General features: G+C 39.1%; 1 protein-coding gene across 2 annotated transcripts; it reads left to right on the forward strand.

Moving 5' to 3' along the window:
• The first annotated feature begins 19,876 nt into the window (after positions 1-19,876).
• LOC113457408 (uncharacterized protein K02A2.6-like) lies at positions 19,877-21,215 on the forward strand. 2 transcript variants are annotated; one of them, XR_003377987.1, is made up of 2 exons: positions 19,877-20,242; positions 20,586-20,609. XR_003377987.1 is itself a non-coding variant. In XM_026784672.1 (2 exons), the coding sequence occupies exons 1-2, from the start codon at positions 19,907-19,909 to the stop codon at positions 21,202-21,204; spliced, it is 546 nt and encodes a 181-aa protein (XP_026640473.1). In that variant the 5' UTR covers positions 19,877-19,906; the 3' UTR covers positions 21,205-21,215. The 2 variants fall into 2 exon arrangements, 1 of the variants encoding a protein (XP_026640473.1); XM_026784672.1 differs by lacking the exon at positions 20,586-20,609 and adding an exon at positions 20,995-21,215.
• The last annotated feature ends 1,135 nt before the right edge of the window (positions 21,216-22,350 follow it).

A 22,350-nucleotide genomic window follows, 5' to 3' on the forward strand; every position in this document is an offset into this window, starting at 1 on the left:
GGTGCTCACAGATTATTAGAGATGGGTTGATCGGGATATCAGAATTAGCCAGTAAGGGCTAAAGCTAAAGGGCCAAGCAGTGTTTAAATTAATACAATCTGTGTGTTGTTATTTCGAGGCATAAGCTTGCGGGCAGCGGGGTGCTGGGGACGCAGCCCCGCCACTCCTATTACTACATTATATAAAAGAACTGAGTAGAACATTAAAATGGAAGCTAAATAGTAAAGATGATGTGTTAAAAGGGGGAAATATTTATTTTCTCAAATGTGTCTAGGCAATGTTAAAATAAAACCTCAAGCATATAAGAGTAGGAAAAATGAACCTTTAAACATCATTTGAACACTTCTTTCTTCTTTAAACCACATGAGATTCCATAAACAAAATAAGTAAAACTAAAGCTGGCCTATTACAGTAGAAGTATTCTTACCTCACATTTGTCCTTCCAAATCACAGAGATAGTTTGAAGAGCGCATAAAAGACATCCTTGATGTGGTTTCAGGCTTCCAGTGGGAATTGTATTGTTAGGTGGAACAGATGTGCAATGGCATTGCTCCTCCCAGCTCCCACTGTCAAGTCAGGATACCTGAATTTTCGGTGGCTCCCACAGTGTACATTAAGTCTTTTGATGGGAATATTGTGGCTCTATCAAAATTAGAGAAATCTTGATAAACTCACTAAGAAGACATTCATGTAGTAATGTGGAAATAAACAAAATAATGAGAAAATAAAAAAATTAATGCCTAAGTTGGGTATAAATCTGATTGCTCCAGCATGGGAAGGGTGAGTGGCACATGCAGTGTCTCTCTCCATCTTATTAAGACATTGTGTGTGTGAGTGTGTGTGTGTGTGTGTGTGTGTGTGTATGTGTGTCAATAAATAACTCTGTGAAGTAGCTATGGATATATCACAAGTATATAATTTTTCTTTTTCTTGATTTGCTAAAATGAAGAAAAGTTTTTTATCTTTAAACTAATATGTATGCTGATCTTTGTTCTCTATATTAAAGCCAAAATTCCCCTCAAAAAAATCTTGTCATTTAGGATTTAAGATAAAATATGATTGAAGAATTCCATGAGAGTAAAAATAATTACACCTCTTTAAACCTAAATGATCCAAACTGATTTTTTGGTGTATTAGCATATGTAAGTGTTCAAGAACAAATCTTCCACATGCAAACAGCCCTCATAGGAAAGTTCTTCCACCTTTTAAAATGAACATTTACTCTGACATGCCTTGAGAACTGCTATTAGCAGGAAGTCCCAAAGAGCAAAGCAAATATTAGAGAAAATTTGAGATAATGCTTTTGAGTACAGACATTCAGAATTCAGAGCAGTGTTGTTAACATGCTTAGCATATTGTAATAGTTCCTCTCATTTTAGGAAGAACTAATCATTTCATCAATTCACAATGCAAACTAGGTTGGCCATAACCTAATTTGTATGCTAAATTTATGTGTCTATATTTTATGTAGATGTAGCAGTCTTTTCTATGGGGACCACCAACCAGCTCCCAAATCATGACATGGAGACTTCTTATTTGTTATGAATGCTCATCCTTATCTTAGGCTCATCCCATTAGCTCTTATAACTTAACCTGGTTTTCTTTATCTATGTCTTTCCTCAGGGCTTTTTAACCTTTCTTTCCTATATCTTACTTTGGTTGCTTCTCTTATCTGGTTGGATGGTGGCTGCCTGGCTTCTGGTTCTGGGTGTGTTCCTCTCTTTCTCCCTCATTGTCTTCTTTTCTCATTTTCCTTGAGCCTGTATTTTTTCTCCAAATTTTCTCTCTGCTGACCAACCCTGCCTAGCCACCTCTTTGCCTACTTATTGGCTGTTGAGCTCATTATTAGAGTTATATATTATATCAGTTGCCTAGGCAGGCAAGGTGAAACAAATACAACACATCTTTACATAATTAAACAAATGCAGCATAAACAAATGTAACACATCTTTACATAGTTAAAGCAATATTCTGCAATGTCAACAAATGCAACACATTTTTACATATTTATATATTCTACAACATGTATTGTCAAAAAATAACCTCAAAGATGAGCTACAAAATTATTTCTCACTTCAAATGTCGAGAAAATTGTAGAATGACACTGATTATCCTTTGCATCAGAAAGAGCCAGTCATTAAGGCTACCAGTTTCCATAGTGGGTGATTTTAAATTATGAACTGAATTTAATGACTACCAAGGAATATTTGAATTATTTACTACATTTTTAATGGGCTTTGATTGTGTTTTCAATATTTTTTAAAAAATTTATTTTAAATATTCTTTAGCTCACTTTCAATGATACCAGAATTTGTAGTATTAGAAACTGATATAAAATATCAATTAAAAAATCGATAAAATATTGATAAAAATATCGATAATAAAAAGCTTGTAGTCATGTTAGGTATGTATTCTTGAATAAACAGACATATTTTACATAGATAGGTAGTCTTCAAACACTTTAAAGATCTATAAAATATGACATTTAAGATATTTTAATGATAGAAGGCTTTTCACAACAGTGATATAACTCTGCTCCTGGCAGCACCAGTTTACTTCAAAAATGAATGATAGGCATCAAAGAATGTTCATGTGGCAAAGTCGGCCAATGAGCAAAGAAGCTGCCCTGTCTCAATTGCTGATTGTATGCAAGAGGTGTGGCTGGAGCGGCATCTGGTTCACTGTTACTTCGAGTCCTCAGGCAGCTGCTTTTTGAGGGAGATGAGAAGGCAGGTGGCTAGGATAAAAATTTTACTACTGGCCCTATAAAATGGGATTAGCCATGGGAAGGCATTAACTGCCACAAAGAATGGGACAGAGGGGTGCCCTGGTTGTATAGGTGAGGCTCGGGTGTATAATTAGGACACAATAGCATATAAAACCAGATTTTAGTTGGTAGGTGTCCTTGATCCAGGAGAGTTGGCACTAATGGTGAAGTCCCAGGAGCTGTTGCAGGTGTATGAGTTGGTCTTGGCCCAGGCAGCAGGAGTGACCTGTAAAATATGCTTGAAACTGACTGGGGTTAAAAGAGACTCTGGAGACTGTTAGATTTTTACCAGACTGATTTTTTGATATAGAAGCAGAATTTTTTTTTCAGGAACCTGTAGGTATCTGTAGCAGATTTACATCTTGATATCTTAGCAAAAGGCTATTGCTTTAGGTTAAAAGGTATGAATTAAAGGAAATTGGGAATTCTGGATTTTAAAGATACACCTGAAACCTGTTAATCCTGGACTATGAAGCCTGTTAAGGAGGCACACCTGTCTGTATTTTAGCAGGAAACTTTATTAAATGTCATGGATGAAGTAATTAGTTAGCAGTACCTAAGTTATCAAATGCCATTAGACATATCTGTGAAAGATAAATAAGCAAAAGTGAGACAGCTTTTTAGCCATGCAAGAAATCCTAAATCCTCTCCTTAGACCTTGGAGAACACCAGTCTTAGAAGCAGTGCCTGCCATTAGTTGATGAGTAAAGAGGCCCAAAGATTTTTCCTGTTGGGGGGAGATTTATTCTACCTGTCTTGGCAAGATGAGAAGATCGATTCCCCAGGTGAAGCCTCCAGGAAGCTAAAAAGGTGGAACGTGGGTGGGTTTGCCAAACCCAAAGGCAAGGCCTGGCATGTCTGTGTTAGAAGCTCTTTTGTTAAATGCCATATTTTCAGATCTGTAAAGGCACTTGAGAGTCAGGGTACCATTACCTGTTATTTTAAACTGGGCATATAAGGTAAATTTAGATATATATTTTGTCAAATTAGTTATAGTTTACCAATGCTAGTAAAGGTAAGAAGATTAAAAAGAATATTTTAACACACATGGGTACTCTTATCCAAGATGGCAGAGTGGTAAAAATGGGGATTATCCACATGTATGAATTTTTCCAGACAGAGCTGTTTTAGTCTGGAGTTATCCTAAGATACCACATGCACAAAGAAGCATAAATCCACATACTTACACAGACATACTGTGTAATTGATAAAAACATTGACTGGAAAGGAGATATCTATCTCCCTAGGAAACAGAAATATAATTGAGAGTTGTGTATGGATGGGGAAGGCTAAAAAGGAACGAGTGGGATGGGGAAGCGAATACAGCGAGACAGTTAAAATTCATGGTCATTTAAGGGGTAGTAAGGAAACCTAGTACAGCAGAGTTATAAAACATATGCATATATAAAGGTGATCTAAATGAAATAGCAAAATAATGGGGGAGACATAGCCCCAAATGGCCATCTTTTCTGAGCAAATCAGTTTCCAGTCCCAGGAACACTGTACCTGTAACTGAGTTGTTGGATAAAGGGGTCATCTGCGAATCCCCAAACATGGTTATAGATTGATCTCCATTTCCCTATTGCTGAAGACAACACCTACACAACTCACTGAACATGTTGAAGTCTAGCCTCATCAAATCCCCCTCCTTAGGGCTCAGGAAACTTTTTGGAAGAGGAGGCAAAAAGGGTATCAGAGTCAAAGGGAATAGAGGACACCAAGAAAGCAAGGCCCTCTAACTCAGCACAATCAAAGCTGATATGAACTCACAGATACTGAGGTAGCATGCACAGGTCCTGCAGCAGTTGGCATTAGGTCCTTCGTGTCTATTTTATGGCTTCCAGCTTAGTGTTTTTATGGAATTCCTAAGTATGTGAAGGAGCAGGTCTCTTTTTTCCTGTACTTTCTCTTGGGCTGCTATTCTTCAGTCTGTTTGTTTTGTCCAATTCCAATGTATTAGTTTTTGTTTTATCTTATTTTATTAGTATTCCTTAGAGGCCAGTTGGTTTTCTATTGAGAGACAGAAAGTGGGTGGATCTGAGTAGGAGGGGAGATGGGGAGGAACCAAAAAGAGTAGAGGAAATGGAAACTGTAATCAAGTTATACTTTGTGAGAAAAAATTATTTTCAATAAAATTCTTTTCGGCTTCTTTTTGGATCCATAAAGCATCTTCATTCTCCTATGTGTTTCAGTGTGTTTGCTCACTTCATGATTATGGATTGACAGGATGCTGCTATATTCTTCTTTCACTTGTTTTTTTAACCAGTGAGCCATCTGCTGGCATATGTAACTTCACTTTATATATAGTGTTTTCATTTCCCCAGCTTCCTTCACATTGTGTCTTTATTATTGATTTTGAACAAAGCATCTTATTTGGATTGTTAAATTCTTGTTAAAATTTCTTCTTTTGGCAGGTCTGTATCTTTGTAGAGTTCATTGTTGTCCTCAAAATTTTGGCGGGGAGTCTATAACTTTTATGATAATTTCTTTTTTATTTTATTTTATTTTTTCATTTTACACACCAACCCCAGTTCCCTCTCCTTCCCCCTTTCCCCAACCTCCCGCATACCTCATCCAATCCCACCCTACATCAGCTCCTCATAGGAGGTAAGTCCTTCCTTTGGTAGTCGACAAAGTCTCACCTACCAAGTTGAGGCAGAACCAAGACTTCCCCCATGCATGAAGGTTGAGCAATGTATCCTACCATAGGGAAAAGTAACTCTTGGAAGCAGATGCAGCGATCCACAGCCAAGCACTGGGCTGAGACCCTGGAGTTAAGTTGAAGAGAAGAAGAAGTGACCATATAAGCAAAGGGGAGTAAAGATCATGATGGATAAAAGCACAGAGACAGCTGACTTGAGCTAGTGGGGAGCTACTGGATTCTGTAGTGACAGCTAGAGACCCTGCATGGACCAAACTAAGCCCTCTGAATGTGGGTGCCAGTTATGTGGCTTGGTCTGTTGGGGGGGGTGCAATTGGACCAGGACTTATTCTGGGTGCGTGAACTGTAGTCTTTAATAGTTAAATATGCAGTTTTCTGCCTGTTTACTCTTTAGTCCTTCTCATACTTTCTAAATCTTACAATCACGTGTTGGATGCTTGATGCTGACTCACATGTACTTCCCTGCTGTGTCCTTACCATTGGTTCCATTGCTGTGTCCTTATGTTTACTGATCCCCTCTGGGAGGTATCAAATCTGCTGTCAATTTCATTCTGGGTATTATCTCTTGCTTCTTTTCCCCTGATTTTTGAATGCGGACTTGGGCCGTTTTTATAGGTCTCATGAGACTACTTAACATTTTGAGCATACGTGCTGATGATATAATAACCTGCTTAATGTTGTCTCTGGTAATTTTCAGTATCTGTCAGTTATGAGTCATTTTGACTTATGCTTTCCTGAGTCTACAGTGAAATACACATTAAGAAGTTTAAAAAATAGGGACCTATGTCATAAAAGTTTTGACTTTGGTTTCTGTAATTGTGTGGTAGCTTTGATATAAACAATCATGAGGAAACACATTAGATGAAAGGGTGTCTGTGGTAATGTCAAGGAGCTGAGGGAAACTTGCATGACTTGTTCATGTGGGTCATTCACTGACCTATATGTCTTCAGGCACAAGGAGGTCACCTTTTCCAGTTGGAAGAACAGCATCTTCCACCTGAGAGTCACAGGGTCTGTTCTGCAGAAGGGTGAAAAAAGCTGCCTTAGGTCCTCTACTCTGATTCAAATGATGGAAGATCTCAGCATGCAAGATCAGTCTTCTTGGATTCTATAGGCTTCTTCAGCACCATTATACAGATGGAACAAGTTATATGTAGGAACATATATGCAAATTTATATAGACAATGCATTTAGTAAAAGTAGTGAAAAAAAGAGGCTGTGAATTTGAAGGATTCTGGGAAAGGCTGTGTCTCAGGTATAGATGTTTGGATGTACAAAAGGAGAAGAATAAGTTGGAATCAGACTATAAGGCACACACACACACATATATATATATGAAAATTTCCTGTTGTCATATTTTGAATTGAGTGTTTATGAATTATTTCAGTGTTTATCAATAACACTGAATCTTTGTTAAGAAAGTGACCATAGCGGATCTGTTTGCATAGGTCACCACAATATTCCTATAAGGTTTGTTTATCTAATTTATTACTCACAAGGATCTCACAGGCAGGTGGATAAGGAAGAAAATGGAAGTCTGTATGTTCTTAATGATTTTCATTATACCTTATTAAATGTTTCAAATTTATGAAAATGACACTGCTTTGCTTTGTAATTAATTGCCCATTAGTTTTTAACTTCAAGAAACAAGATATATTGACTACTAAAAAATATTCTCTGCAAAGGGATAAAGAGTCTCACAGGTCTTATTTGGATCTGTCAGTTGAGTTCATTCATAATACATTGTCATGTATTTTAGAAGGCTTAGTAATATGTACCATTAACTAGAATATGAAGAAAATATTCTTGCTATATAAGATAGTTAGTTTTTTAATACTAGCTATTGAAAAGTAAATTAAGTTCTTGCTCTGTGCTTTTCTTTTTAAAGATATATTATTTTAAAATTTAGGTATGGCAATAGTTTCTTCTTAAGAAAATTCTTTAAATTTTACTTGCTTTGGAGGGGTTAAAATCAGAACATTGAGCATGGTCAGTCATTAATACTGAGTGTCTTTCATCTATTAATCCTAAATTAAATGCATGTCTATTGGTGTTACTTGACAGAATGTGCCACCCTTACAGAACTTTCATGATTTCCTTTTAAAAGAAATGTTTAATGCTTTCTTGGGTTGGTTCATTTAACAACACCAGGAGCCGCTTCTCATCAAATTCAGTCTAAGCAGATATGGACATGTTTTTCAGAACTATTTGTGTCAAAACCTTGTATGAAAGAGTAGTTTTACATTATCTCCTGAAAAGAGAAATTACTTTAAAATGGTTTCTATTTGAGTTTGCAAAGTAGAAACTTCTACTGAATGTCTTCAAACCTGAACTTTAGTGTCACTCTGGTTCTCCCACTAACAGCCGCTTACCTGAAATACTGTGCAGAATATTAATATTCCTGCCTGTCACCATTCCCAATCATTCTCACACCTTTCCCTATTCATTTCATAAGTAAATGTTCTAGTTAAAGTATCTGACCTTAAGAGTTTGCCCTAGCCGGGCGGTGGTGGCACACGCCTTTAATCCCAGCACTCGGGAGGCAGAGGCAGGCGGATCTCTGTGAGTTCGAGACCAGCCTGGTCTACAAGAGCTAGTTCCAGGACAGGCTCCAAAGCCACAGAGAAACCCTGTCTCGAAAAACCAAAAAAAAAAAAAAAAAAAAAGAGTTTGCCCTATTCTCCCCATCCATTACAACCACCATTGCCATTTCTCTAGTATGTAACCTGCAGGTGACAATCAAGGGCAACCACACCTTGACAGAAGGACACCGGAGGACAGATGTGGGAGTTTACTTTGTGACAAAAAGCTATGAAAATCTAGGAGATTGTTACGTAAAACCAAATTTTGCACAGATCCTCAAATTTCTCGCAGGTATGTCAGACCTCAGAAACTCCATTAAGAACCTGAGAATTTGCATGGAACTCATGAGGTCCCTGTGCCATCTTACTTCTGATTTTCCAGAACTGAGTAACCCACCCCACGTTAGTTCTACCTGACACTGTCTATTGTTTTGGATGTTTGAACACGTTTCATTATTTATCTATTAAGTGTGCATAATAGAATTTCAATCATTGGATATGCCTCTAGAGAATGAATGAAGTGAGCCACCTGTCCAAAGTATTGTTCAATGGGTTTGGGTTTTATACCATTCTGAAGTCCATTTAAACTCTGTCATCTACTTAAGTTCCCAAAATACACTAAAAAATCCATAAGTGAGTTTATACCATTATGATAATTTTCTGCATGACATTAGCCACTTTTCAGATAGTAGTTTGAATTGTCATTAATCTATTTATATTATTCAGCTTTTAGTAACATGAATAAGATGCCTGAGCTCCCAAGGTCCCAATGAGGAGCAGAAGGAGGGAAAAGATGAGCAAGGAAGTCAGGACCGCGAGGGGTGCACCCACCCACGGAGACAGTGGGGCTGATCTATTGGGAGCTCACCAAGGCCAGCTGGACTATGACTGAAAAAGCATGGGATAAAACCGGATTCTCTGAACATGGTGAACAATGAGGGCTGATGAGAAGCCAAGGACAATGGCACGGGGTTTTGATCCTACTTCATGTTCTGGCTTTGTGGGAGCTTAGCCAGTTTGGATGTTCACCTTCCTAGATATGGATGGAGGGGGGAGGACCTTGGACTTTCCACAGGGCAGGGAACCCTGACTGCTCTTTGGACTGGAGAGGGAGAGGGAGAGGAGTGGGGGGAGGGGAAGAGAGGTGGGAGACAGGGGAAGGAAGTGGGAGGCTGGGAGGAGGCTGAAACGTTTTTTTTCCTTTTCTCAATAAAATAAAAAAAAGAAAAAAAAGATGCCTGAGATAACTAACATATGAAGAGAATATAAATTAACTTTATTTTGGTTCACAGCTTTGGAAATGACCTTTCAAAGTCGGGCATACACAGTGGTTTGTATATTTGGGCCTTATAAAAACAGGGAATGGACAGCAGAGGAGACTTCTGGTGTCATGAGCCAGGAAGAAAAAGCCAGAAAGAGAATGGAAAAGAGAAGCCATGGTACCAACGTCCCATTCCAGGGAGTGACCTAATAATCTAAGGAAATCCCAAAGCTGCCCTGTTGAGTGTCTCATAATCTCCCAGTAACTGCTGCAATGGAGACCAAGCCTATGACAAATGAGACTTTGGAGGGCATTAAGTATTCAGCAAAAAACACTAACCAGTCACTGTAAATGCCACCATATTTATGAGTCATTACTTAGGACAAATGCTAATATATCAACATTATTTTAATTAAGTCTGAAGTTTAATGAAGTTTTATAGAAATGACATTAATTTATGTTGGATGTCCTCATTTTGATATATTTACCTGAAAGATTGACTCTCTGTACTGATTTAGACTGCACTTTGGATTATTTGTTAATTTTATAAAGTAGATTGTAAGTCTAACCCTTTACCGACTATGGTCATTGATTATTCTTCAACTATTTTTAGTATTCCTCTTATAATTTCCTAATTTGAATATTTCTAAAATAAACATTTTAAGTGCATTTATTTCATTGATATTCAATATTTGAAAGTCTCATATCAGATGAACACGTGTCCGCCAAGAAGATGGTATCAATTATTCCTGTCTGCAGCGTTCTGTGCTCATCAAGACTGGGAGCTGCTTTATTAGAACCTTTAATCTTGTTTATAATTAACATTAACATTTCCTGAGGAAAAGCTGTATCTCTAAATTTTGACAGTTTGAAGACATACACTAGAGGATCTGCCATTTTAAATGTTAAATTTAAACAAGTGGTTGATTGAGGCTCAAAATGTAAGTAGGTGGAGAGGAGGTTTTGCAAGCACATGGTTCTGGATTTAATCCTATGGACTAATTAAACTAGGCACAGTGAACATGCCCTCCCCACGCATATAATTCTAACATTTGGGGGAAGAAACAGTAGGTAGGATTACAAGTTCAAGTTCATTCTTAATTTCATAGCCAGTTTGAAACTAATCTTGGTTACACGAGACTCTGCATGTATGTATAGTTTGACAAAATTATTGACAATTGAAACATTCAATAAGTACTTTGAGTTGTAAACAAAAATATTAATTATAAATCTGCTGTGTACTGGTTTCCTTGGATATTAGATCTATCCATCTTGGAGGGACAGTCTAAGACATGGGATATTACAGGGGAGGTAAAATAACAGGATATTTTTAAACAGAACATTAAAGGGGAGTTGAGAAGCAGGATGTTCTAAAGTGGTCACTGATTAAGATCCAGAGTTGACAAGGAGGTGAAATAACTGTATGTTCCAAGAGATGAAACATTCTGTACTGCAAGGAAGCTTTGATCTCAGGAAGTAAATAGCAGCCGATTCTCTCCTGAAACGGACCAGATAAACTAGACCCTTTTCTTCCAAAGAAGATAAGTAAAGACTGTTGAGAGACACTCAGACCAGGCAAGATGCCCAGAGAAGCTTGGGCTGACTGAGCTATCTGGAAAGATCTGCTGCAACCTGCTGATTTGTCTAAAGATTTGGAGCTGTCACCCATGCTGGACTTGACTTTGGTGATAAGACCATCATTGTGTTAACTTTGCCCTTTTAAGCAATCCCTTACTTCTATATAAATACTAAATAAATGCAATGGTTCACGTGGTTAGATTTTGATAATATCATTACTTTGATCTGCCATCACTTCTGTATTTGGTATCCACATACACTTGCTCATGTTTCCCCAGGAGCAGTGCCACGTGATAGACTCTTACCTAGTACATATTAAAAGTCACAAAAGGACTTGTTACTGGGGATTTAGAAGTACTGAAATAAACTACAGTGTGTAAATATAGAGCAAAAGAGAATCATACTTTTATAGATAGTGTTCTGAATGAATAATAAAATAATGAATAAAGAAAAGCAAGTGCTTGAGAAATGTATTAAATAATCATAATGCTTATTTTCATAAGTTATGAGCTCCACAAATGTATCACAATTGATAAAACCCAGAGACAAATATTGGGTTTCAACCCAAAGATCAGAAAAGCAAAACAGCCAAGCCACTGGAGAGTTTTTACCTCTAAAAAATCCTCAGAATGAAAGAGAATGAGTTCCTGTCTCATTCCACCTTCTATTCTTTTCTGTATTAAAGGCTTGCACCACTACTGCCTGGTTTCTATGGTGAATTAGTGGGGGATTAAAGGTGTGTGCCACCACTGTCTTGTCTGTATGTCCAGTGTGGCTGTTTTACTCTCTGATCTTCGGGCAGCTTTATTGATTCAAATACAAATGAAATACCACTGCCGAAGTCCTGTTAACAAGCTGAAGCAGAGGTAGTGACTTAACCAACTCCGTAATTTGACTTTTGGCAGGAGGCCCTTCCTGCCTCTCTCTCTCTTGTCTTCCTCCAACTGGTCCTTGGCAGGTTTGTACCACAAGTCAAGAGATGAATGACTGTGAGTGACCATTCTCTGGAGGATGGCCCAGAGAGGTCCCCCCAAGCCCCTCACAGCATCACAATGCAACATGGGCTTATTAGATTTTGTTGGGCAGAATGCATGCTAATTTGATCAAAATTACATAAAAGAGGAGTGAACATGGATTACTTGGCTGCACAAATCAGAAGCCCAGGGAGGACGTCTAATTACGACTTCAGGGAATGAGGCCGGTGACTCTGTTAAGTGTTCACATATATCTGCATTAAGCATCTTCTAGGAGGATGAGTAGAGAGGGACATAAACATAACACATGATTAATTTTAAATTTCCCTGGGGCTCTCTCATTTGTTCAGGGACTTGATGTGGAAAATATCAAAATACCAAAGGTTTGTTTCAATAATTGGAATTCTTTGCAAATGGGATAGAATGCGCTATAAATCTCAGAATAATTTAATGGTCAGCGCAGGGCCTCTAAGAATATACTGAATAAAGTGAATAAAACCCCACCTTATAAAGCCCTGCCCCCTTGCCATGGCCTGCTGTGTACGCTTCAGGAGGTCAGACAGCAAGGTTCTTAGCTTCAAAAGGGGGGATTGTTGAGAGTGCAGGGCCATTTAGACAGAAAATTAAAGTAGATGAAATTGCTAAAAATAAATGTGTTAATGAGAGGCATACATTCCTGTTATTTTGATTGTTGACACAACAATACGATCCTTAACAAATTAAACAATTCCTATCAGAAAAACATATATTTTTTCATCAGAATTCCACTAGAATAAATCACAAAAATCATGAGCAATGTCTTCCTTTCTTTGTCTGCTTCTGTGCTTAACGTCAATCCGTCCTGCATTTTCCCATGGTAGTTTCTGTAATTCCATGTTGTTTTAGGGGAGTGTGATTCCAAAGGATTAGGAACAAACAAAATCTCAAATTCTTCTTACATATATTTTAATGTTCTGTTTAATGGTATTAAGTGCATGTTTTAAAGCAAATGTCATACATAAGTTTTATGATAAATTAAAATGATACAAGCCAATAAATTACAGATATTCTTAAATCTTGTTTTTTAGATTGCAATTACAAGATTTCTCCATTCCGTTTCCTCTCTAAAAGTTGTTATACATCCTTCCCTGTTCTCCTTCAAGTTTGTGGCCTATATGTGAATCGTTATTGCAATCATATATGTATATGCCGAAACATACATTCCTAAATGCAACCTGTTCAGGTCATATAAGGCTAGTTGTATGTATGGTTTCAAGGATGACCATTTGGTACTTGGCAAACAATTGTTTTCTTCCCTGGGAAAGACCCCTTTCCTGCTCCCAGCTTTTCTCAGTTTCCTATAGCCCTTGGTCACAATTTGGTGACTTCAGCAGCTAGGTATGCATATTAGTTAGAGTTCCCTAGAGCAGAGGTTCTTAACTTGTGACCCTTTTAGAGGCGTCACATCTTAGGTATCCTGCATATCAGATCTTTACATTACAATTCTTAACAGTAGCAAAATTACACTTATAAAGAAACAATGAAAACAATTTTTATATTATAATTAATAGTAATTTTATAATTGGGGTCACCACAATATGAGGAACTGCATGAAAAGATTACAGCACTAGGAAGGTTGAGAACCACTGTTCTAGAGACTAGAATTTATAGAATGATCTCTCTCTCTCTCTCTCTCTCTCTCTCTCTCTTTCTCTCTCTCTCTCATAGAGTACATATATTCTATAAGTTAATTCTATACACACATGCATATGTACATATAAATATATAAAACCCATGTATATATGGGATTTATTAGAAAGATTTAGAGGCTGTGTGTCCAGCTAATCCAAAAATGGCTGGCTATGAAAGGAAAATCCAAGAATCCAGTATTTGCTTAGTACATGAGACTGGATGTCTCAAATTGTCTTCAGAATACTCTGGAATCCTGAAGTAGTAGACTCTAGTGTCCATAAAGAAATGGATTTACAGGTGTGGTGAGAGCGAGCTGACAGAACAAAACGTTCCTTCTTCTATGTCTATATATAGGTTTCCAGCAGAAGGTGTGACAGAGTTGAGGTTTGTCTTCCTATCTCAAATATCTGGATCAGAAGTAGATTAATACAAATAAATCAAAAATACTTCACTGTGTGCCACCCATTTTGGGGTTTTAGGCTATTTCAGATGTAGTCAATTTGAGAACCAAAATTAGACTATACAATGTATTATGCTACAAAATGCCACATTTATTTTCTTGATTTTTTTCCCCCCAGTACTATACGTTCCCACTTTCCTGGTACATTTTCTTATTTGTAATGAATGAACTCCATACAATGTGATGGGTGATAAAAAGAAAATGTTTGGGGAAAGCATGTCATTAAACATATAACACTAGAGCAATATTGGAAACGTAACATGAGTGGTGTTAGGGTTCGAAGCCACAGTTCAGACTTCACAGTTCTCAAGAGACTGTCTAAAGGTTGGTGGGACTTCTTTCTATGTTATCTCTTCAATAAAAAGAGAAGGGGCCACCAGTAAAAAGCTTATTCAGAGGAGAATGTGAAAAAGTACAAATAATATACAGCTTGGTTGCTTACTCACTAAAAAGAGTTCTTTTGTTGCTAAAAGAGGAGTATATTTTTAAATGCATGGGCTTTAGATTAAAAACATAGTGACAAAATAAAGGTCTACCACAATTTGGGTAACTCTCCAGGGACTTTTGCTGTGTAAGGAAAAATGTTCCCTACTATATCATTCTATTTGCACAATTATCATGTTTTTGAGATTAGAGTATAATTACAGTATTTCTTCTCCCTTTCCCTATCAACTTCCAAATCTTCCTTATGCCCCTTATTGCTCTCCTTCAAGTTCTTAGCCTCTTTTTTTTTTTCACTAATTGCCATCGCAGGAGATGTGAAAAAGCACTCTGCATTCCCTTGACCACTAAAAATGTGCATTAAGAGTTAATGACCTAAAAACAAGGCACCTCTGAGGCTTTGGAAAACTATGGATTCAGCATAACTGTAAGAGCACCTGCCTGACAGAAAAACCAACACTGTAATGAGAATATCTGCTAGCATCGTTCGGCCTTAAAACGTTAAATGATATATCTACTGGTAATACTTTCTCTCCAAAGATTCCTCTTCTGCCCTACAGGTCCCAGAACTCCTGCACCAGGGTGCACAGTCTCCACTCCTGGTAAGGCGTGTCCTCCATTAGTTCTAGAGAGCAGACCTTCTTTTGCAGGAATGGACCTCTTTTCCCTCTTATTTCTGTGTCACCTCCATCAATCTTAACCTAACATTTGCAATATCAGACAATTAGTTTCAGAGCATAAAACTAAACTGTAAAAATGCCTTAGAGTCTAAGAAACAGCAGCCATATTTGTGTTGCAGTCATCAATAGAAAAATCATGACTTAGAAGTACAACGAGTTTTCTCAGCCCAGAAAAGAAAACATTCAGTTTTCTAGTCCTGATAGTATTCTAGCTCAGTGACTCAACAGGATGGGCGTGATTGCCAACAGAGCAAAGCCAGCAATGTACCTTTCCTCACTACCACACCCTTCCCAAACCACTGTACCCATGGCTATATGCTAAATAAAGCACACAGCTTCCACTGCAATACCCAGGTGAGCTTATAAATGGAAAATAAGAAGCTACTATGTGCGATGTTCATGTTTTGTAAAGAACAACCCAAATTTACCAAAAAATATATGCAAATCATTTCACCATCATACTCTATGGTGTTTGCTTATGTTTTCAACACATTATAAGTTTTATAATATATGTATATTGTTGGTGTTATATTGCTGTTAATAGTTAATTTTGTGAACTTCAATCTGTTGATGGAGAGAGGGCCTACTTTTTTTCCTGGCTGCCTGGCTAGGTTACACCCGAAATAACCACACAGAAACTGTATTAATTGAATTTCTGCTTGGCCCATTAGCTCTTGCCTCTTATTGGCTAACTCTCACATCTTGATTTAACCCATTTCTATTAATTTGCATATCACCATGAGGTCGTGGCTTACCGGGAAAGATTCAGCATGTCTGACCTGGCAGCTCCATGATGGCTCTCTCACTCTCCTTTCTTTCTCCCAGAATTCAGTTCTATCTTCTCTGCCTACCTAAGTTCTGCCCTATCAGGCCAAACAGTTTATTTATTGATTAACCAATGAAAGCAATACATAAGCAGAAGGACCTCCTACACCATCAGTCAGAAGTGAATTTCAATTTTATTAAATCAAAACACTTTATTTTATTTTTTAATATTTATTTATTTATTATGTATACAATATTCTGTCTGTGTGTATGTCTGCAGGCAAGAAGAGGGCACTAGACCTCATTACACATGGTTGTGAGCCACCATGTGGTTGCTGGGAATTGAACTCAGGACCTTTGGAAGAGCAGGTAAATGCTCTTTCCTGCTCAGCCATCTCTCCAGCCCCAACAGTTTATTTTTTAACAGCTGCCATGTACTGAATACTATTCTTGCCCTTAAGAATAGAGGCAAGAAAGTCTTGGAAGCTGCTACTTGTGCAGCCTTGGTAGCCTCCTTGCCTCTCAAGCTGTAGATTCCCTATCTTTAACATAGACAATTGTCTTGACTATTTAATATTCATCTGCAATTCTCCTAGTTCTTTTATTTAAAAAATTCTGCCAATATTTTGGGTATTCTATATCTTTTCTCCAGTCTTTTATCTTCATTCATAAACTATGGAGTTGTATTTTTGCTTGATAGTTCATGTGTTATTTCTAGGTTGTCTGGGATGAAATTTTTATTTTCTTACTTGTAAATTTGCACTTGTTAATCAAGATAAATAATAGCTCTCTGCCATGACGAGTATGGATATGATGCAATATGCCTCATTTTTTTTTCACTAGAAGACTAGCTCTTTATGAATGCATTCTAGGGATTTCTGCAGAAGGTCTCTCTTACTCACATCCTTCTCATATATAGAGCATTGTTTATGGAAGTAGCTGACAATTGCAACAAGCACTGAAAGGCTGATCTAGATTGCAGAAAACAGGTTGCACATTCTAGCTTCATTTTCAGTTTAATATATCCCCAAATCCCAAATTATTATCTAGTCAGACACCTCCTCAGAGATATCTCTGTTTGTGTGTATTATAAAAAAGAGAAGTAAAAATTAATTATTAAAATATATTTAGATAGCCAAAAAGTCTCTTTCATGTGCTAGATTAATAGAACATAGATAATAATAGTATAAATATTTAATAAATTAAATATTAATATCAATTATATGCAGTGATAAATTTAGTGTTTTGAGAGAGAGAGAGAAATATTGTTTGTATCTCAGCACTGAAAGAAAATGTCTGATTTCAGATCCAACTCAAACACTTGTCATTTTGACTCCACCATACCACCAGAGAAGTAAAATTCAGAAGCCTGCGTGTAACTGATACTTAGACACTTGGGGTAGAAAGAGTGAACAAGGTTGGCATTTTCATGAGGACCATAGCAGAGCTGGTGAGAACTGGCAATGTATGTGAGACGGAGTGCCACAATTCTGATGAACTGTCTTTTGCATAGTGCACAGCCTACTTGTGATGTACATATTTGAAAACATTCACAAACAATTTGGACTGTATTACTCTCTAACTCTTACATTTTTATTTAAAATGTATTTTTCAGGGTGTTTATTTATTTATTTGTAGTTTGTCTTCTACGAGTCTCATTTCAAGAGCAGATTTTTCACTCACAAAATATTTTTGTTCAGTCTCCCACTTGCTCTATTTCCAACTCAACAGCGGTTCTCAATTTCAATCATCTTTCATTTCTCAGAAGTATTGATGCTTTAATCAGCTCAGTTATTTCAGAGTACATTTTCATTTTTATTTCAGTATACTCATTGATTGAGTTTTTATTTTCAGAAATCCACTTGCTATTTTCTCTGCTACATCAATAGTGGCTGCTAAGCTCCCCAACTTATCACTGTTGAACATGTGGGTACAGATCTTCACTGTTTGCTTTCTCTTTATACAAATCTATTGTTTGATAATTCCAGTTTTAATATTATATAAATATCAGTGACCTTCATGATGTATTTCCACTTGTAACTCTCATTTGAGTCCTTCCAATCTGTATTTTATGTGTGTCCAATTCTACTCAAAATTCACATTTTCAAAGGTACCACAACTCCACCAATGTCAAACATGCTTATCATGTGTGTAAAACCTCATCCTCTTCAAATAGCACCCATTGGAGCTGACAAATAAAATCGTCTGTATCATGTACATCCTATTTATTTTCTTTTCCATTTTATTTCTTTACTTATTTGTTTTCTGTTTTGTATTTATGTCTATGGCCATGTGACTACCATGACACACACGTAGAGGTCAGGAAATAACCTTCAGCGGCAAGTTCTCTCCACGATATGGATTCCTAGAATCGAACTCTGGTTTTTATATTGAAATACATATCTGTATTTATAGTGTCTACACAGCCCCTAAAATGCTTGTATGTATGTTACTGGGTTCTAACAGCTCCCACAAGGTTGAGAAGGCGTGGTGTCAACAACACAGTGGAGAGTCAGGTAAAAGACAAACAGCAGATTCTTCTTTTTTTACTTTTATTTATTATTTTTTCTTTTTCTTTTTTTTTTTTTTTTGAGACAAGGTTTCCCTGTAGCTTTGGAGTCTCTCCTGGAACTAGCTCTTGTAGACCATGCTGGCCTCGAACTCACAGAGATCTGCCTTCAGCAGACTCTTTTATACAGCAATGGAGAAAACCTTATATGCCATCCTCTGCACACCCAGGCTGCATTCCAATCCATTGACTTCGCACCTTCTGTTGTTCTTTTGGAAACTACAACTCCCAGAATCCTCCTGGACTATGGATACCTGAGCGCACACCTGCGCGCAGGTATGGGACATCCTTCCCAGACACCCTTGCGCTCCCCGTTAAAAGGCAGGGCCACACGAGGCTCTCTTTCTCGTTTGCCTTTCCTCATGTGTCCTGCACATCCCTTCCCTCCCTTCTGTGTTTCCCTCCCCCATTAAAGTGGACCCACGTGGGAGCTGCCATGTCATGTCTGTGTTTGTTCCGCCGTGTGTGTCTGTCCTGTGCCCCGTGTTCAAGAAGAACACCCCTGCATTTATTTTTTTTAAGAAGAACAAATTGGTGCCAACTTGGGGACTTCCTGTCCTGGGCCTTCCACCTGAGGCCTGGCCTTCGGGCCTTCGGTGCACCTCCCGGAGTGCTGGACGATCTCCTTCCCGGGAACGAAGTCTACAACCGGGGACCTGCCCACAGCCACCTGCCCACAGCCAACCGATTCATGAGTTTACCCCCGCTGGTCTCTCCTCGTCCCGCCTAGGAAACGCCTGGCCAGCTTTCTCTAGCGCGTTCTGGGTTGAGTTGTCTACCCCCCCTTTTTTCCTTGGTTGACCATAGCTCCGCCTGCAAGTTGGGGATTCGGTGTCCCCAACTTCCCGCCAGGAATTTGGTATTCCTGGCCCTCCAGGAATTCGGTGTTCCTGGCCTCTTCTGCCTTTTTTTCCCCTCCTTTCTCCTCTTTCTTTCACGTGTGGGCTCGTCACGGGACGGGCACCTCTTCTCGGCTGAATGGTCAGCCCCAAAAGGCTTAATCTTCCCCTCCTAGCCAGGATTTCCCGCCAGTAGCTAGGCTCGGGACGGTTGTTTAATCTTCCCCTCCTAGCCAGGAGTTTCTTGTCGGTAGCTAGGCTCGGGTCGATTTTGCCAATAGCACGGCTTCTCGGGGCTCAGGGACGCGTGGACTCGAGCTGCCCCTGCTCGTTTTTTGCAGGCGGATTTACTGATTAACCATGGGAACTAAAAAATCAAAGCCAATTTTTCCAAACTCCCCCCTCAGTCAACTCCTGGAATGTCTAAAGCCTCATGCTTTGATTCCCTCCAAACCCCGCCCCCTCGGCCCTCCAGAGCACCTTTAAGCTCCACCCCCATCTGCCATCTTTCCCCAAAATTCACCCCGCCCCTAACACGCTCGCGGGCCACAGGGAGCGCTTCCCGGGCCACAGCGAGCGCGTAGCGGCCACAGCGGAGACTGCCGCCAAGCCAGAGGCTTCCTTCCGGGAACCGACTGGCAGCTGGATTTTACTCATATGCCCACAGTCAGGAAAATTAAATATCTCTTGGTTTTGGTGGACACAATGTCTGGGTGGGTTGAAGCCTTTCCCATCTCTAACAAGAGAGCCCAAACAGTCTCTGATATTCTTCTCCGAGAGATCATTCCTAGGTTTGGACTTCCAACTTCTCTTCAGTCAGATAACGGTCCAGAGTTTACTTCTCAGATTTCTCAAAATCTGTCTAAAGCGCTCGGAATCCCCTGGAATTTTTACATACTGTATCATCCTCAGTCATCAGGTAAGGTAGAACAAACTAACCACTCTTTAAAGGAAGCTCTCGCCAAGATGTCACAAGAACTCCACCTCGACTGGGTAAGACTCCTCCCCCTAGCTCTTCTCAGACTAAGAGCTCTTCCAAGGGGCCCCCTCCTCATTTCACCTTTCGAACTCATGTATGGGCGGCCGGTTTTAACCCCCAGTTTATCATTGGGGACTTCTCCCCTCCCTGATCACCTGCTTACTCCCCTCCTTTCCCACTTACGTTCACTTCTGTGGGACTTCGCTGATCACTCTCTACCTCAGCCCTGTATTAATGCATGCCCACCACCGATTAACATAGGGGACAAGGTACTTCTCTCACCCCCAGGTCAACGACTCCCACCCCTTTCCCCCAAATGGCAGGGCCCTTTCAGAGTAATTCTCCTGACTCCCACAGCTGCCAAGCTTGAAGGAATTCCCCGTTGGATTCACCTGTCACATCTTAAACCATTCATCTCCACAGCTCAAGATAATCCTTCATATACGGTAACCCAGACAGGCCCTTGCGCCCTTAAGTTCCAAAAAAAAACCAGACCCAGCCCCCTCTACTCCAGTCTGAGGAAAACAGTGTTTAAGACACTTTCTTTAAGCTCCAGGACGCCAGCCCGCCCCTCCTAAGCAGATAAAACACAAACGGATCGTTAACGGAATAAGTATCATTTAATTTTCTTATTATTCTTAACCCCAGACCTCCTAAAAGACTCTTTCCCCACCCCCTATCCCCAAATTTCCCCCTCAACTCTTCCAGACCTCCTCTCCCCTTCATTTTTTTCCTTTTTTCTACTAACGCTGCTTTTGCCTTCCAGCATCTTAACGATGACCCAGCTGCTCAGAAAAAGCCAGACAAATGTGACTTCTTCAATCAAACATCTCAGGATGCCAGCGGATTGGACAGAACCAACAGAAACCGACCATCTCGGAATGCCAGCGGCCAGGAGAACCACCAGGACACCGCCAAGATCATCGGATACACCCTGGACCCCTCAACGCCCAAAGCCAGCAGAAAGCAGTCATGAAAGACCAGGCTACGCCCCTATTCCCTACCCTCTGAGCCCTCCCCAATTTTTTTTAACAAAATAAAATGGGTGGTATGTTGTTCTTTTGGAAACTACAACTCCCAGTATCCTCCTGGACTATGGATACCTGTGCGCACACCTGCGTGCAGGTATGGGACATCCTTCCCAGACACCCTTGCGCTCCCCGTTAAAAGGCAGGGCCACACGAGGCTCTCTTTCTCGTTTGCCTTTCCTCATGTGTCCTGCACATCCCTTCCCTCCCTTCTGTGTTTCCCTCCCCCATTAAAGTGGACCCACGTGGGAGCCGGCATTTCATGTCTGTGTTTGTTCCGCCGTGTGTGTCTGTCCTGTGCCCCGTGTTCAAGAAGAACACCCCTGCATTTATTTTTTTTTTTCAGAAGAACACCTTCACCCCTCATTGGCTAGCCATGATCAAGATTTCTGACAGCCCTGTTGCTAGGCCCTCAGGCACACTCCAGGTTGTGGCATCTTTCAGCCTTTTAGGTCTTATCTTCTTCCATATGTATATATCCATATTGAAAATTGAATAAACTTGGAAAATCAACAAACTAACATATTTATCATTTTTATAAGGAGAATATTAAGTAGACTTTTCATTATGAAGAAATGTGCTGATAAAGCTAATGCGTTATGTTCTAAATTTTATTTATCTTGATATATTCAACTCTACAACACCATTTGAAAACCTTTAGAACACATAAATACTATCTATGGAATGGTCATGAGCTTGGAAATGTATTCTAATATCTATGTTTCACATGCTCATTGGTTATTTAAAAATTATCTTTTTCACCGAGGAAAAGAAAAGAAACGGTAGATTTTGGACCTGTATGTGATTGTTAAATAGTAGATTGGGGCATCTAGGTGGTGAAGGATCTGGAAGAAATAAAACAATAACCACAAAGAAACTTAGGTCAAGATATTTTCCACTCCCAATAAACTCAAGGAAAGAAAGCAGCAAGGGGTTTTATACACACTATAATTTAGAGCACAGTGAACATAAAAGAAACAAAACAAAGATGCATATTCCTACAGAAAGAAACACAACTGTGACTCAAACAATAGGAAAAAAAAGAAAAGCGACAGATTTTCAATATAGTTGTATAAGACTACATTTTTTTCTTC

This window comes from Microtus ochrogaster, chromosome 26 (genome assembly GCF_000317375.1).
Source record: "Microtus ochrogaster isolate Prairie Vole_2 chromosome 26, MicOch1.0, whole genome shotgun sequence".
NCBI classification, from domain to species: domain Eukaryota; kingdom Metazoa; phylum Chordata; class Mammalia; order Rodentia; family Cricetidae; genus Microtus; species Microtus ochrogaster.